Here is a 13092-nt window from a genome sequence, read left to right as displayed (position 1 = left end):
TACTACAAAAACCTAACACCCTCCCACTTCGTTTCCCTCTTTCGCTGCGCTTTGCCCAACGCTCGCCTCCAACTCCACGGATCAGATCCGAGGAGTTTGGCAAACCCTAGCTCCCTTTCTTCAATCTCCTTCTGCTTCAACTTCCTCTCTGTTCTTGTCGATCCGTAGGTCTGATTCATTCCTTTCTCTTTTGATTTTGCTTCCTTTTCCACTAATTTCAGTGGACGAATATGGTTGTATGTATGTGTGCCTCTTTGATTATCTTTTTCTTTAGGTTTTCTTTCCTTCTTGTTTTGTTATGTCGGGATTTGACGCTAATCTGGACTTGTGGTTGTAGGTCGAGTTCCTTATTCTCTTTGTTTCTTTGTTTGTTTATGGGTTGTAATTGTTTCTTTAATCCACCTGAATCTGTTTCTACTCATTTAGACTAGGCCTATTCTTTGCTTTTTCATATAGAACGCAGTGTAATTCATGCAGGAATTCTTGTTTATACGTTGTTTTGGGGCTTTTTTTTTATGATTATTTTAACAGCATCTGCTTTGGAAAAGGTTAAAGCGGTGTCTGGTTTTCTTTTCTTTTTTGAGAAAAAAATATCAGATAGCCCTGACTCCTTTTCCTACATTGAGACAGAATTTTAATGCTTGTTATCCTCTTTTATAAGGATTGCAAGTTTGGCTTTTCTGTTACAGATTTCCTTTCTGACGAATTCGTAATGTTCTGTTTGTCCGTTGGTCGGGTTGATAAAATGATTATGAATTTATTATTTCCATGGCCGCGTAATTTCGGGTTTTTTGATTTGTTTGTTCGTCTTAGTGTTCCCTTTCTGTAGTGATCTCTTATATTTTGCACCATTTTCCACTTACAGCCATGGCAGGTTTGGCTCCAGAAGGATCCCAATTTGATTCTCGTCAATATGATACTAAAATGAATGAGATGTAAGTGATTCTCTTATTTCCTCTTTTCATTATTGTCCTTTGCGATTTCTTTTTGCTTCCATGTCTATGCGCTAATTCAGTATTACTTTCTTGCTCCTCCTTGCAGTCTTTCGGCAGAAGGCCAGGAATTTTTTACCTCATATGATGAAGTTTATGAAAGTTTTGATTCGATGGGGCTGCAAGAAAACCTCCTTAGAGGCATTTATGCCTATGGTATATACTTATTTGATTCATTTTTATTTCTTTTGATTTTTGCTCGTTTTGTCTCAAATATACTGTGTAATTCTTTATCTAATTCCAAGGGTTTCCTCCCTTCTTTAAGGTTTCGAGAAGCCATCTGCAATTCAGCAAAGAGGTATTGTTCCCTTCTGCAAAGGCCTTGATGTGATTCAGCAGGCTCAGTCTGGAACTGGGAAGACTGCAACCTTTTGCTCTGGAATATTGCAGCAACTTGATTATGGTCTAGTCCAGTGCCAGGCTTTAGTTTTGGCTCCAACTAGGGAGCTTGCTCAACAAATTGAGAAGGTTATGAGAGCTCTTGGAGATTATCTTGGTGTTAAGGTACATGCTTGTGTGGGAGGGACAAGCGTCCGTGAGGATCAACGCATTCTTCAAGCTGGTGTTCACGTTGTAGTTGGAACACCTGGCCGTGTGTTTGACATGTTAAGGAGGCAATCTCTTCGTCCGGATTCTATTAAGATGTTTGTATTGGATGAAGCTGATGAAATGCTTTCTCGAGGTTTCAAAGATCAGGTATCTTGCTGAACCAGCATTTTCATGATGATTGTGTTTTGTAGGGAGGAATTTAACATAAATATTGTATTATTATTAGGTTTATCAGTGCTGAATTTGTTCCTTTTGCCTTGTGGAAGCCTTGCTTTGTATTTGTATTTTTTTTTTCTCTTCATTTGTCGCAGAATGAAGATTTCTAATGGCTTTCTACGTTACTGCTTTTTGTGGTGGTAGATTTATGACATTTTCCAGCTGTTGCCATCAAAAATTCAAGTTGGGGTGTTCTCAGCCACAATGCCACCCGAAGCTTTGGAGATTACTAGAAAATTCATGAACAAGCCTGTCAGAATCTTGGTAAAACGTGATGAGCTTACTTTGGAGGGTATCAAACAATTTTATGTAAATGTTGACAAGGAAGATTGGAAACTTGAAACGTTATGTGATCTCTACGAGACTCTGGCTATCACTCAAAGTGTCATCTTTGTTAACACACGTCGCAAGGTCGATTGGCTTACAGACAAGATGAGAAGCCGAGACCATACTGTATCGGCCACCCACGGTGACATGGACCAGAACACTCGAGATATAATCATGCGTGAATTTCGGTCTGGCTCGTCTCGTGTTCTTATCACAACTGACTTGTTAGCTCGAGGTATTGATGTTCAGCAAGTCTCCCTTGTTATAAATTATGATTTGCCAACCCAACCAGAGAATTACCTTCATCGAATTGGTCGAAGTGGGCGTTTCGGAAGAAAAGGTGTGGCCATTAATTTTGTTACAAGCGATGATGAGAGAATGCTTTTTGATATTCAGAAGTTCTATAATGTGGTCGTTGAGGAGCTGCCAGCCAATGTTGCTGATCTCCTATGATGAGGTTTTTGTTTAGCTTTTCTTTGTGTTCTGTTTTGTTTTTGTTCATAGGGATGGGATTTTTCTTATCTCTGAAGGACACTATTTAGCCGCCCGCCCCTCACCCCTCGCCCCCCTTGAACATTTTTCTACTGTCTCTTCACTCTGTTTTCGTATATTAGTATTATCAGACTGACATTTTGTTAATGATTTATGGTCTCTGCTTTCTGTGCAAGATTTTGAGAATTGTATCAAATTGCATTTGATTGAAACTCAATTTGTTTGTCAGGAATTTATTTGTGTATATCTCTTCATGTAATTATATTCCGTTGGAAGAGGCCTTCTGCTGCATGTCAAATTCAGCTCCATCTAAGAATGGTGCTTTTTAAGGGGTTGGTTGTTTGTTATCTTTGTCGTGAGTTACAGGACATTTATATTACGAAGACTTTCATATTACTCTATAAATGAACGAAGACTTTTATATTACTCTTTGTTCTTTATATTACTCTATGAATAAACAAGAGTTTTTTAAGATTCCTTTGTTGGGGGAATCATTTGGTATCTTTTGTTTTATTTTCTTAGTTTTATAGTTGGTGGATCCATTCGCTACTAAACAAAATTGTTATGTATATGGGTTTAATTTACATCTAAAATTATATAACTATTAAATTCTTGTAAGAGAACCAGGCCTCTTTCGATTAACTTATGAAGTGCTTAAAAGAATAGTTGTTCTAACCCGACCCTACTTACCAAGGAAGGCCAATTTCTAAGGAGGCAATAGGGTGGTGATCTAGGTCTCCACATTCCTCAAACATTACTAGAAAGTCGTACTCATTACTGTATTGAGGCCAATGCCCTTTAACCCTGATATGATGCCCCTCAGGGCCACCCTTATTGATGGCTATACAACCTTGGAACATTCTTCAATACCCTACGCCTAATGCACCATCTCACTTCACTGCCTTTCAATTAATGAGTTTAATGAAAACTTGTGCTGAGGGGCCCCTCTCCCTTCTTCATACAAGAAAAACAGAACTATCAATTCAATTGAAGAATCTGAAATAATGGAAATGGTGGACAAGATTTGATGTTCAGTTCGACCCACTTCACTCCATCCATCAATCAACATTCTCATTTTCGTCACAACCATTCAATTCCTTCTCCCCCAACATTTACTGTCGTGATAAAACCGCACATGATGAAATTCACGAGCTAAAATAAAAAAATAGTTTGTATCTTTACCCATTGACATGAATCATTTTAATATCTCGAAGCTCATCTAATATTTACAATGCCGTTGAACTTTACATCATTCTTAAATGATGCTAACGCAACCGATATTCAATGAAAACCTTTTGTTATTGAGAGGAGTTGTTGCAACCACTCGCTTTCATGACAAGCCTTGATTTAAGTGTTTTTATTTAAAAGGAGGTGACTTTATGGCCATTCTACAAGCCAAAGAGTCAACATTTTCAGCTCCCTTGAGAGAAGACAATTGTAAATGGCAATCCCTATACTTATTAAATACGTCCGGATCCTGAACTGCTCCCGTACTCTTTTATTTCCCCCAATATTACTTATAAATAGGCCTTTCCCTGATCTAAAACCACCATAAAAAGGAGACCCAGAAGCCCTTTTCCTTCCCTTTCCCAATTTAGTCTCTTTGGAGTTTGGGTTATGGAGGATTTCAGATCCAAATCCTGCAGAGAAGGCAGAATGCAGATTGAAAGCTACACAGAGAACAAGGCTGCCCCAACAAATATGCAAGATCTGAGGTCTTACAGTGTCAGCTATACAGGTTCTGTGCAAAATCAATCGAACAAAGAGGTAAAGATGAAGAAAGGCAAAAGCAATATTGGGTCTTCTTCTAAAAGCTGGAGCTTCAAGGACCCAGAATTGCAGAGGAAAACGAGGGTCGCTGGATATAAGGTTTATGCAGTGGAAGGGAAGATGAAAGGGTCTCTGAGAAAGAGTTTCAGATGGATCAAGAACACATACACTCAAGTAGTGTACGGATGGAGGTGATGTATTATAGCAATTTGTTGTGTGTTTCTTGTTTGGATCTTGAATTTCCTCAATATGTAAACTATGTGAGTCTTCTTCAGTCGATCTTCTTGAGTTCCTGAAGAAAAAAAAACATGAAAGTTTGAGTCTTTCATATGCTTTTTTACTCTGTTTACTCTGTTTTTTTCCTTCTTTATATCTACAAATCCCAATAGAAAGAGAAACGGCTTGAAAAGGGTCTCTGTAATGACTGCAAAGTTGATGGATTACGATCAGAATTGTTTTCTGTTCAAAATTTGTGGCAAATGGGGAAAAGGGAAACTGGGTTCTGTTTAAAGTGATGCTTTTTCTGAACAAAACCAATGTTTTCTGATCCATTTCTTCGTACACACAAGGCCGAAATATGTGTGTTAGGCGCTCATTAACCTACTAGCAATGGGGGAGAAAAACACTACCGTCTATTCTAAAAACTTGCCCCTTAGTGTCCCAAGAAGGGAGGGGACGGCCCTACGTGCAGGCACTAGCTCTACAAAGACAATTGAATCTTTTTGTTGGCTTTCTCAATTCTTTTGTGAATCAAAATGAAAAGGGGTAGAGCTCTAACTTTTAGCTACTTCGGCTGCTTATTATTATGACGAAAATGAACGTACTATTTTCAAATCGATTGATAGATAATCTGATATGTTCTAATAGATCGAAAGAGTAAAAAATGTCTCCAAAGAGATCTAAAGAAGAGACAAGGAAGAGTAAGAAGATGGAAGGAATGATTTAGTCTAGAAATGAGAGACAGTTTCACATGGCAATTATTTTTCTCTTGTTTGCTTCATCTGCAAAAACTGATGAAACTATGCATAGTTTAATAATCAAATGGTCAAATCAGGATTGAGCAGATCAAATTTGACAGCAAAACCAATGTCTTATCAATGAATGTTCATGCAGATGAAAACATAAAGCAAAATAAACATCAGATGATCCAGAGTGATTGAAACAAAGCTGAATGAGCTGACATAGTCAATTTTGAATCTCTTAATAACATGAATAAGGGGATATACAAACAAACCGTAGGGAAAGAATGGGAACAGCAACTTGCTTTAGGGTATCAGCTATTCTACAAGCTCTTAACATTTCAAATTCTTTTTTTTTTTAAGTTATGATACATACATGAGCTCCGGATGCCATTCTTTTTTCGCTATAATGAACGGGGTACCGATGTGGTGACGACCCATTTGTCATAACAGAAAAAAGTTTCAAAAGAACAGAAAAAGATTCAGATGGCAGAGGAAACTCTAGAAAAAAATCCAAAAATTTTGAAGATTTAGGTGAAGAAGAAGATGTTTTTCATGATATAACAGAAGCATTTGGAGGAGGCATGCCCAGGGAAGAATGTTTCTTTTGCAGCTTTCCTTTCAGCTGTCTGATCTTTGCTTCTACTCTGGCTGTGAATCCTATCTTTGTCTTTTGCCTTGCTTTTGATCTTTCTCTGGTCCACATGTGTGAATCTTCAACATCCTTTCTGTAGTATTTGATTTCTTGAATAATTTGATGATCCAATGGATGGAAGCTTCTCTGGAAGGATATGTGGGCAAGATATGGGAGATTACAGGTAATTGTTACTAAAATGGTGGCTATCCAGTAAACAGGGGCAGGACTTAGTGCTTCAACAAAGATTTTATAGGCATTCCCAGAGGATAAAACCATTCCATAGAGTAAGATGAACAAGTACCACATCGCGATACTACCCCACACGAAAAGGTGTTGGATCCAGGTGAAATGGCTCATTGTGAGAGCAATCTGGCAATTTACTGCCCATATGATGCACGTAAACATGGTCGTTCCCACTGTAGTCATATCGGCAGTTTGGCCACCTGAGCGGAATGCCTGATCGTAGAAGATGATGAGGTTGAGGAAGAATGTAACTAGAGAGGAGTAGAGAGCGTTCCCCATCCATCCGAAAATCCGAGGCCAGTCGAAGAACAAGTTTCTGGGTCCTTGCTGATACAGTGCAGGGAACTGCAAGTTTCGATGACGGTTAGCATGTGAAATCGAACACGAATCAGCTTGTTGGATCGTATTCAAAATGTGTCTTTTACCTGGAGGCAGACCTCAGAAGAAACATCTTGCTCAAAAACTCCAAGGGAAATTACAGGCAATGAGGTGAGTATGACATTAAATGATAACATGTAGAAATCATCATAGATTGATTGCCCAGAAAATCCAGCATATGCTTCAAAGTAGAACAGCGTTAATCCAAATGCAATATTCTTGTAGAAGAAGTAGCATATCTGAAAATGAAAACTACCCTTGTTAGATCAAGGTGAATTTTAAAACGTCCACTACCGATAATTCATAACGGGTTGATCGACCATTGAATTCTTGGAAACAAAATTATGACAATTCATAACGGGTTGATCGACCATTGAATTCTTGGAATCAAAACTTGCTATGAACATAACAAAGAAAATAGGAACAGTCTAACATTACCATTTGTGCTATCCTCTTGTAGCACCAATGGCCATGGACTACCAGAAGCCTTTCCAGAAATCGAAATTGAGCAATAGAGAAATCACTAGCCATCACAGCCTAAGAAATTAGAGGTTAAAAGTGAGGGGTAGAGATATTCATTTAGTAGACAAAGTTTAGAGAGGAGAGTCGTTTGTGTGTACCTGCATACCTTCAACCCCACTGATACCGACACCAATATCGGCCTCTTGAATCATTCCTACATCGTTTGCACCATCGCCAATTGCTAAAGTGGTTTTCCCAGTACCTTCTTTCACTAACCTTGTTATCTGTAGAAACGCTCCCCAAAGAGGTCGAAGTCGAAACAAACAGATTACCATTCGATAAACAGCTTAAATATGATATATGAACAGTATAGCATACAAGATGGTTAATCCTAAAATGAGAATGCAAGTCCTACCAGAGCCTTCTGTCTAGGGGAGACTCGACAGCAAATGACCGACGCACAATCAACAGCAAGCCCAAGGAAATGGAGCTTCATATCGTCCTCAAGGGCATAGGTTAGAGTCTTCCCATCAATGATTAAAGCAAATGCAGCATGTGGATCATTTTCCAGATTGATCATTTGTGAGGCGTTGGTGATTTGATTCAAAATATGTGCCTTCATGGCCTGAGGTGTAACAAAAGGCAATAAATCCTAATTGGTATGAAATCAATTTCCTGTAGCCAGTTTCATGTGATCTCTCTCAAACTATCATATACCTCTTTGCCATCCTGTGCTAAGGAATCCGAGTTCGACGATATGCAGATCCGCTTCATTCCCTGTCGCAGTAAACTGCACGCATATCTGCAGACAGAAACAATGTCTTTTACTTAACATAAGAAGATATATTTTTTAACATGGAATGTATGCTGTAAGAAACGCCATTGATCGATTAGCAAAACCGACCCTATGTTGATGGCAGTTTCCATCTTATCTCCTGTCAGAACCCAGATCTTAAGACCAGCTTGTGCAAGTTTGTCTATGCATTGGGGGACCTAGAACAAAAACAAAAATCAAATACTAGCTCGAGCATGTTAACAGATATTAGTCGTAGTTACAGATAAATCAATATTCATCTCACCCCATTCTGCAACTTATCCTCCACTGCAGTAGCACCAACAAGGGTTAATTCTCGCTCCATGAGGTCGGATACTCGCTCAAGCATTGTATCTCTATCTCCTCCAATGGATGTCTTAGCCTTTTGAAACTCATTGTTCCAAGCGTTATATTCGGACTCCTCAAGCTTCCTATAAGCAAGTGCCAGAGTTCGCAACCCTGCTTCTCCATATTCATTCAAATGCCTTGTGGTAGCTTCCTCATACATTCTTCCGTTCTTTGCTAGTCGATCGAAGATGATGCTGCACAATTAGAGCATCGGAGAATTCAGAATGAAGAAAATTGCTTCATGTTCATGAAAAGGTAAAAGAAAAATGCAGTTTGAGACTCACCTATCAGCACCTTTGCAGAGAAGAATTATCTGGCCGAACTCGTCCCTAATAATTACGGACATTCTCTTTCTCTTGCTAGTGAAATCCAAAAGATTCAAAATTTTGTATTCCCTGTACAAATTCCCAAGAGAACATCAGCAATGCATGACACAGAATATTCATTGGAAAAATAGGCGTGAGTAAGCACATAATCATAACGCTATCTTACCTTTCAACTATTTGGGTAGGTGAAGGATATTTTTCACGGACAACCAAGGTTGACTGTGTTCTCTTACAAAATTCAAAACCAAATTCTCTTGCTGCAACAAGAAAAGCGCCTTCATCTGGGGACTCTGCCTCGTATGTATAAACACCAGTCTCCTCGTTCAGCTCGGGAATCGCAGTGTGACAAATTCCTAAAATTCGGAAGAATAATAGAATGACATCAGAATTGGGTTCATTCAACCAGTTTCCACCAGTTAGGCGGCTGTCCTCGAAACTAAAATACTTTATGGCAGACTTCTGATCCTTGCCATCACCCGAAGTAACGACAGTCTCCAATTCAATCTCGGACCCTTTTCTGCTATTTGCCATAGAAGGCTGTCGGCTATTCTTTTGCCCATAAACATCAGAATATTCTCCATCCTCCTCAAGATCATATGCCATCTGCCTTGCAGCTGCAAGTTCAACCTCACTAGCTTTAACCCCATATGCAGTGCCAGCAATGGAACATTTCAGAAAGTCCATCTGATTGCAAGTCAAGGTGCCTGTTTTGTCAGATAGGATTGTGTCCACCTGACCCAACTCCTCATTCAAGTTTGATGTTCGAGCTCGAGCTGGATTGCCAGTCTCTTCACAATACATGTTAATATCTTGGTTAATGAAGGAAGCTTGCAGAACCTTAACTATCTCGATGGAAACATATAACGAGATGGGTATCAAATATCCATAAAGTATAAGAGCTGTGATTAAATGTATGAGCCCTGATAAGGTCGGCTTACGAGGGTTGTACAATGGATCATGATCATCGCCAGTAGTTCGTAAATACCACCAATCTGTCATTTCGTACTTTGTTTTCACAGCAAAACCTATTGAGCTGAATGATGAGATCAATATAAGGAGAGTAAAAAGGATGTAAATAATTTTGTCCATTTTTCTCTCTATTCCACTTCTTTTCGAAGGAGATTTTGTAGCATTCTGCATGACTTTGCTATCATGTCCAGTAAATATCACCACCCCATAGGCATAAGCTGTATTCCTCAATTTTGAATCTCTAAGGAGAATCTGACTAGGATCAAGAGGATAAATCTGCCGATCATACTCGAAGTTACCTACAAATGTGTAAAGATTCGGGTTGGGATCTTCACAGTAAATTTTTCCAGTAAAATCTTTGAAAGTTGCATCATCATCCAACGGTAAGGTTACTTCCAAAGATCTCTTTACTTTGAGATTAGTTTCGCCATCCAAATTCATTGTTTCGACGTAGCATATACCATCCTCATAGCATGATGACAAGAGAAGCAGATCGGCTGGAAAGAATTGATCCTTCTCTACTTTCAGTATATCTCCTACTCGAATCTTGTGCCATGGTCTATAACCAAAAACACCTTCCCCTTTATGGACACAAACTTTCCTGAGATTAACCTTCATATCCTGCACAAATCGACGCCAGTCCTCTAGAGCTTCTTTCGCCATACTGAGTCCAACAACAAATACCAATGGTGCAATCATGCTCATGGCAGAAAATGGGGCAACCGGTGTGAGCGATAACAATGCAGCCATAAGAAAGTACACATTGGCAACCCTTCGGAATTGCTCAAAGAGAGCCTTAGGCAAGAAAGAAAGAACATTATACTTTGTCGTGGATATGTAATTCGTGCAGTATCTCAACGGATTCCTCTCATGGAGATGAGGTTGGTTACAACAAACAGTTCGTGAGAAGCCAGGTCCTGTTAGAGGATTCGAATCGTCAGCCTCCCGTGCACTGTCTGCCCGGAGGCAACCAAACGTATAAAGATGGCTTCGACGGATCCTCTCCCTTATTCTTCCCCGTCTCATCGACTCGATTTTCATCTTGAAAGATATATGATAAGGACACAAACCTTACTGCAATTTCTCCAGGTNAACCTAAAAAAAACCATATGAAAAAAAAAAAAAAAAAAAAAAAAAAAAAAAAAACAAACATTAGGACAATGGCGCAAATCCACCACCAGCAAACGAATACCTAGACGGAGAAACATTCTATCAAACACCTAAGCTGCAGTCAAATTCATCTCACAACCATCAACGTAAATCACAAAAAACAATATAACATCCTTCAAAATAGAAGAAAAATCAAAAGAAACTCTCCCAATTTCAGCTAATNCCCAAAAAAAAAAAAAAAAAAAAAAAAATCGAAATTACACCCAGAAATCATTCCTAACAGGAAATCCAAACGCCACAACAAAACGGAAAGGAATCAAAAGAAGACGCTAAAACAACAAAGAACACAGCTACACGTATCGAATTCACCTCAAATCTCAATCACCATTGGGGAAAATCAAACCCAAAAGGACAAAAGGGCAAAATCAATAATGTGGAGCTCAAACACGGATGTAGATTCCTCCGTGAATAACGCAACATCAATCCAAAACATCAGATATTAATAAACAATCAAACAAAAACAAGAAACCCAGAAAGCAAACAAAAAAAACAAAAAAAAAAAGGATACCTGGAAGAATCAAGAACCAAATCCATCCATGAGAGGCGGAAAAAGAGAGAAGAAAGGGAGAGGAATGGAGGAAAAACAAAGGAGATGAAGAAGAAGAGGAAGAGAGAGAAAGTGAATTTGTAGAGAGAGGAAATCTAGAGAAAGACAGAGGAAGAGAGAAGAAAAACAGGGTTTTAGGCCAAAAAGAGAGAAAGAAAGAAAGAAAGAAAGAAATGTCTTCTCTCTCTCTCTCTCTCTCTACCTCTCTCTCTTTCTGCCCTATTAACTCCGAACCAATGACACGAAATTCCGGGCCATCCCCTCTCTATATTTATATCTATATATATATATTTTTCTATATTTTCCATTTTTTAACAATCTCTTTTAATTATTAAAATAATTTTTCTAATTTTTTTCTTTTAAATTTGGGTTTTGTTAAAATGACCTGTCAAATTCTCCAAACTCGAACAAAGGCAGCTCCAACGGGAGAATCAGTCTCTTCCTCCCCATGCCCTTCGGGCCCCACGTTATCCTACCTGGCACTTTTTCAAACACTGCGAAATCTCCATTTTCTCCTCCTATATTATTATTTTCTTTTTTTCTTTTTTTCTTTTTTTTAATTTGTAATTTTCACAAATTAAAAAAAATAAATTATTATATGTGGAGGAAGTGGGCCCATCTAATCTTAGACAACATGGCTGTTGAACCTACCTTCCTCATTTCCCTTGGTTACTCCAAATCTTCTCCTATTTATTTATTAATTAATTAATTATATATATTATAAGTTAAATTTAAAAAAAAAAAAACATTAATGAACTCGATGTTAGAGCTCATGCTGCACGAAATTGATAGCTCGTGAATTGACAGGAGATTCTGTAATGATTCGTACCCAAGATTCGGATTAGGATTCGATATTTGAATTGACACTTGATGATCCCGACATTCTCTTGCAATATCACTATATACTAATCAGAGTCTTTCATTTTCTATGGTTTATTATCCGAATGTTTTTTATATTTACTTTTTAATAATTTTTCTTTAATATGATTTTATAGTATTAAATATTTTATTTGAGAATCAATAATTTTAGATTCTTTTAATTTTTTTATTATAAAGTATTTTTTTTTTATTATTATTATCCAAGAGAGGGTAAGAATAAAGAAGCTTTTTAAATTTCATTTTTATTAAATAATTTTAAGAGATACAAGAAAGAAAAAAATTTAAGATTTTATTAGACAAATGTCGTTTTCGTAACCCATTTTAAAATTTTAAATATATATTTGAATGGGACACAATATCAAGTCATTTCAACATCGAAATAGATATTTAGCTTTACTTCAATCTTACTTGTCTTATTATTGTACAATTCCGTTCATCTAGACATCGTGGGTTAGGTGTAAATTTACATCTAGATTTATTTATTGCCTATTTTTATAGATTTATTAATACTTTAAAAATTAGTGTCACTGTTTTCTATGATCCTTACTCTCGAGAGCTCTAATAGTCCAAGAGAATGCCATATTAAAATTTCAGTCGAACGTAAGCCTCCAACTAGGTATATATCGATCTATATAAAAAAAAAAACGTCAATACCACTCATCGCAAATTTTGATTGCAAGAAGACATTTCACCAGGTTGATCGAGAAAAACCCACTTAATAGCTCATCATATAGTATAATGTTTGAAGTATTATTTTGGTCATCCCTACATATAATTATATATAAATTTTAATATTAGGTCAATAGTTGACTTTAAAATAAAGCCAATGGAGATATTAAGGATGCATAAATAAAGAACTATGGATGGTAAATTCATTTAAATATATAAAGTTTTGGTATGATAGTAACTTATTCTGTGATGCTAACTTGATTGGTTCAATCAAAATATCCAGCATTAAAAAAATTAAGTTCATAAAAATAAAATTAAAAGAACAAAAAAAAAAAAAAAAAAAAA

General features: G+C 37.4%; 3 protein-coding genes across 3 annotated transcripts; 2 read left to right on the top strand and 1 right to left on the bottom strand.

Moving 5' to 3' along the window:
* The first annotated feature begins 25 nt into the window (after nucleotides 1-25).
* Nucleotides 26-2751, top strand: LOC111488640 (eukaryotic initiation factor 4A-11-like). The gene is made up of 5 exons (XM_023136498.1): nucleotides 26-168; nucleotides 866-935; nucleotides 1042-1148; nucleotides 1258-1688; nucleotides 1902-2751. Exons 2-5 carry the CDS (start codon nucleotides 868-870, stop codon nucleotides 2535-2537), a joined length of 1242 nt encoding a protein of 413 aa, XP_022992266.1. The 5' UTR covers nucleotides 26-168; nucleotides 866-867; the 3' UTR covers nucleotides 2538-2751.
* Nucleotides 2752-4029: 1278 nt separating this feature from the next.
* On the top strand, nucleotides 4030-4695 carry LOC111488749. The gene has a single exon (XM_023136681.1). It carries the CDS (start codon nucleotides 4194-4196, stop codon nucleotides 4539-4541), a length of 348 nt encoding a protein of 115 aa, XP_022992449.1. The 5' UTR covers nucleotides 4030-4193; the 3' UTR covers nucleotides 4542-4695.
* Nucleotides 4696-5499: 804 nt separating this feature from the next.
* LOC111488522 (probable phospholipid-transporting ATPase 4) lies at nucleotides 5500-11268 on the bottom strand. Its single transcript, XM_023136293.1, has 11 exons — nucleotides 11161-11268; nucleotides 8680-10577; nucleotides 8472-8582; nucleotides 8105-8381; nucleotides 7930-8018; nucleotides 7743-7827; nucleotides 7441-7650; nucleotides 7184-7309; nucleotides 7002-7100; nucleotides 6611-6802; nucleotides 5500-6530 (listed from the first exon to the last, which is right to left on the bottom strand). The coding sequence occupies exons 2-11, from the start codon at nucleotides 10521-10523 to the stop codon at nucleotides 5859-5861; spliced, it is 3705 nt and encodes a 1234-aa protein (XP_022992061.1). The 5' UTR covers nucleotides 10524-10577; nucleotides 11161-11268; the 3' UTR covers nucleotides 5500-5858.
* Nucleotides 11269-13092: the final 1824 nt, after the last annotated feature.

Source organism: Cucurbita maxima, unplaced genomic scaffold (assembly GCF_002738345.1).
Source record: "Cucurbita maxima cultivar Rimu unplaced genomic scaffold, Cmax_1.0 Cma_Scf00013, whole genome shotgun sequence".
NCBI lineage: Eukaryota > Viridiplantae > Streptophyta > Magnoliopsida > Cucurbitales > Cucurbitaceae > Cucurbita > Cucurbita maxima.
This window is presented reverse-complemented; position numbering and strand designations above follow the sequence as displayed.

What these genes read in the sequence shown, in the direction of transcription:
- LOC111488640 (XM_023136498.1), top strand. Translation starts at nt 868, where the DNA reads ATGGCAGGTTTGGCTCCAGAAGGATCCCAATTTGATTCTCGTCAATAT. An exon ending in TAGAGGCATTTATGCCTATG is followed by an intron (nt 1,149 to 1,257) that starts GTATATACTTAT and finishes CCCTTCTTTAAG; the next exon opens with GTTTCGAGAAGCCATCTGCA. An exon ending in CTCGAGGTTTCAAAGATCAG is followed by an intron (nt 1,689 to 1,901) that starts GTATCTTGCTGA and finishes TTGTGGTGGTAG; the next exon opens with ATTTATGACATTTTCCAGCT.
- LOC111488522 (XM_023136293.1), bottom strand. Translation starts at nt 10,523, where the DNA reads ATGAAAATCGAGTCGATGAGACGGGGAAGAATAAGGGAGAGGATCCGT. An exon ending in ACAAGAGGATAGCACAAATG is followed by an intron (nt 6,803 to 7,001) that starts GTAATGTTAGAC and finishes TTTCATTTTCAG; the next exon opens with ATATGCTACTTCTTCTACAA. An exon ending in CTTCTGAGGTCTGCCTCCAG is followed by an intron (nt 6,531 to 6,610) that starts GTAAAAGACACA and finishes CGAAACTTGCAG; the next exon opens with TTCCCTGCACTGTATCAGCA.
- LOC111488749 (XM_023136681.1), top strand. Translation starts at nt 4,194, where the DNA reads ATGGAGGATTTCAGATCCAAATCCTGCAGAGAAGGCAGAATGCAGATT.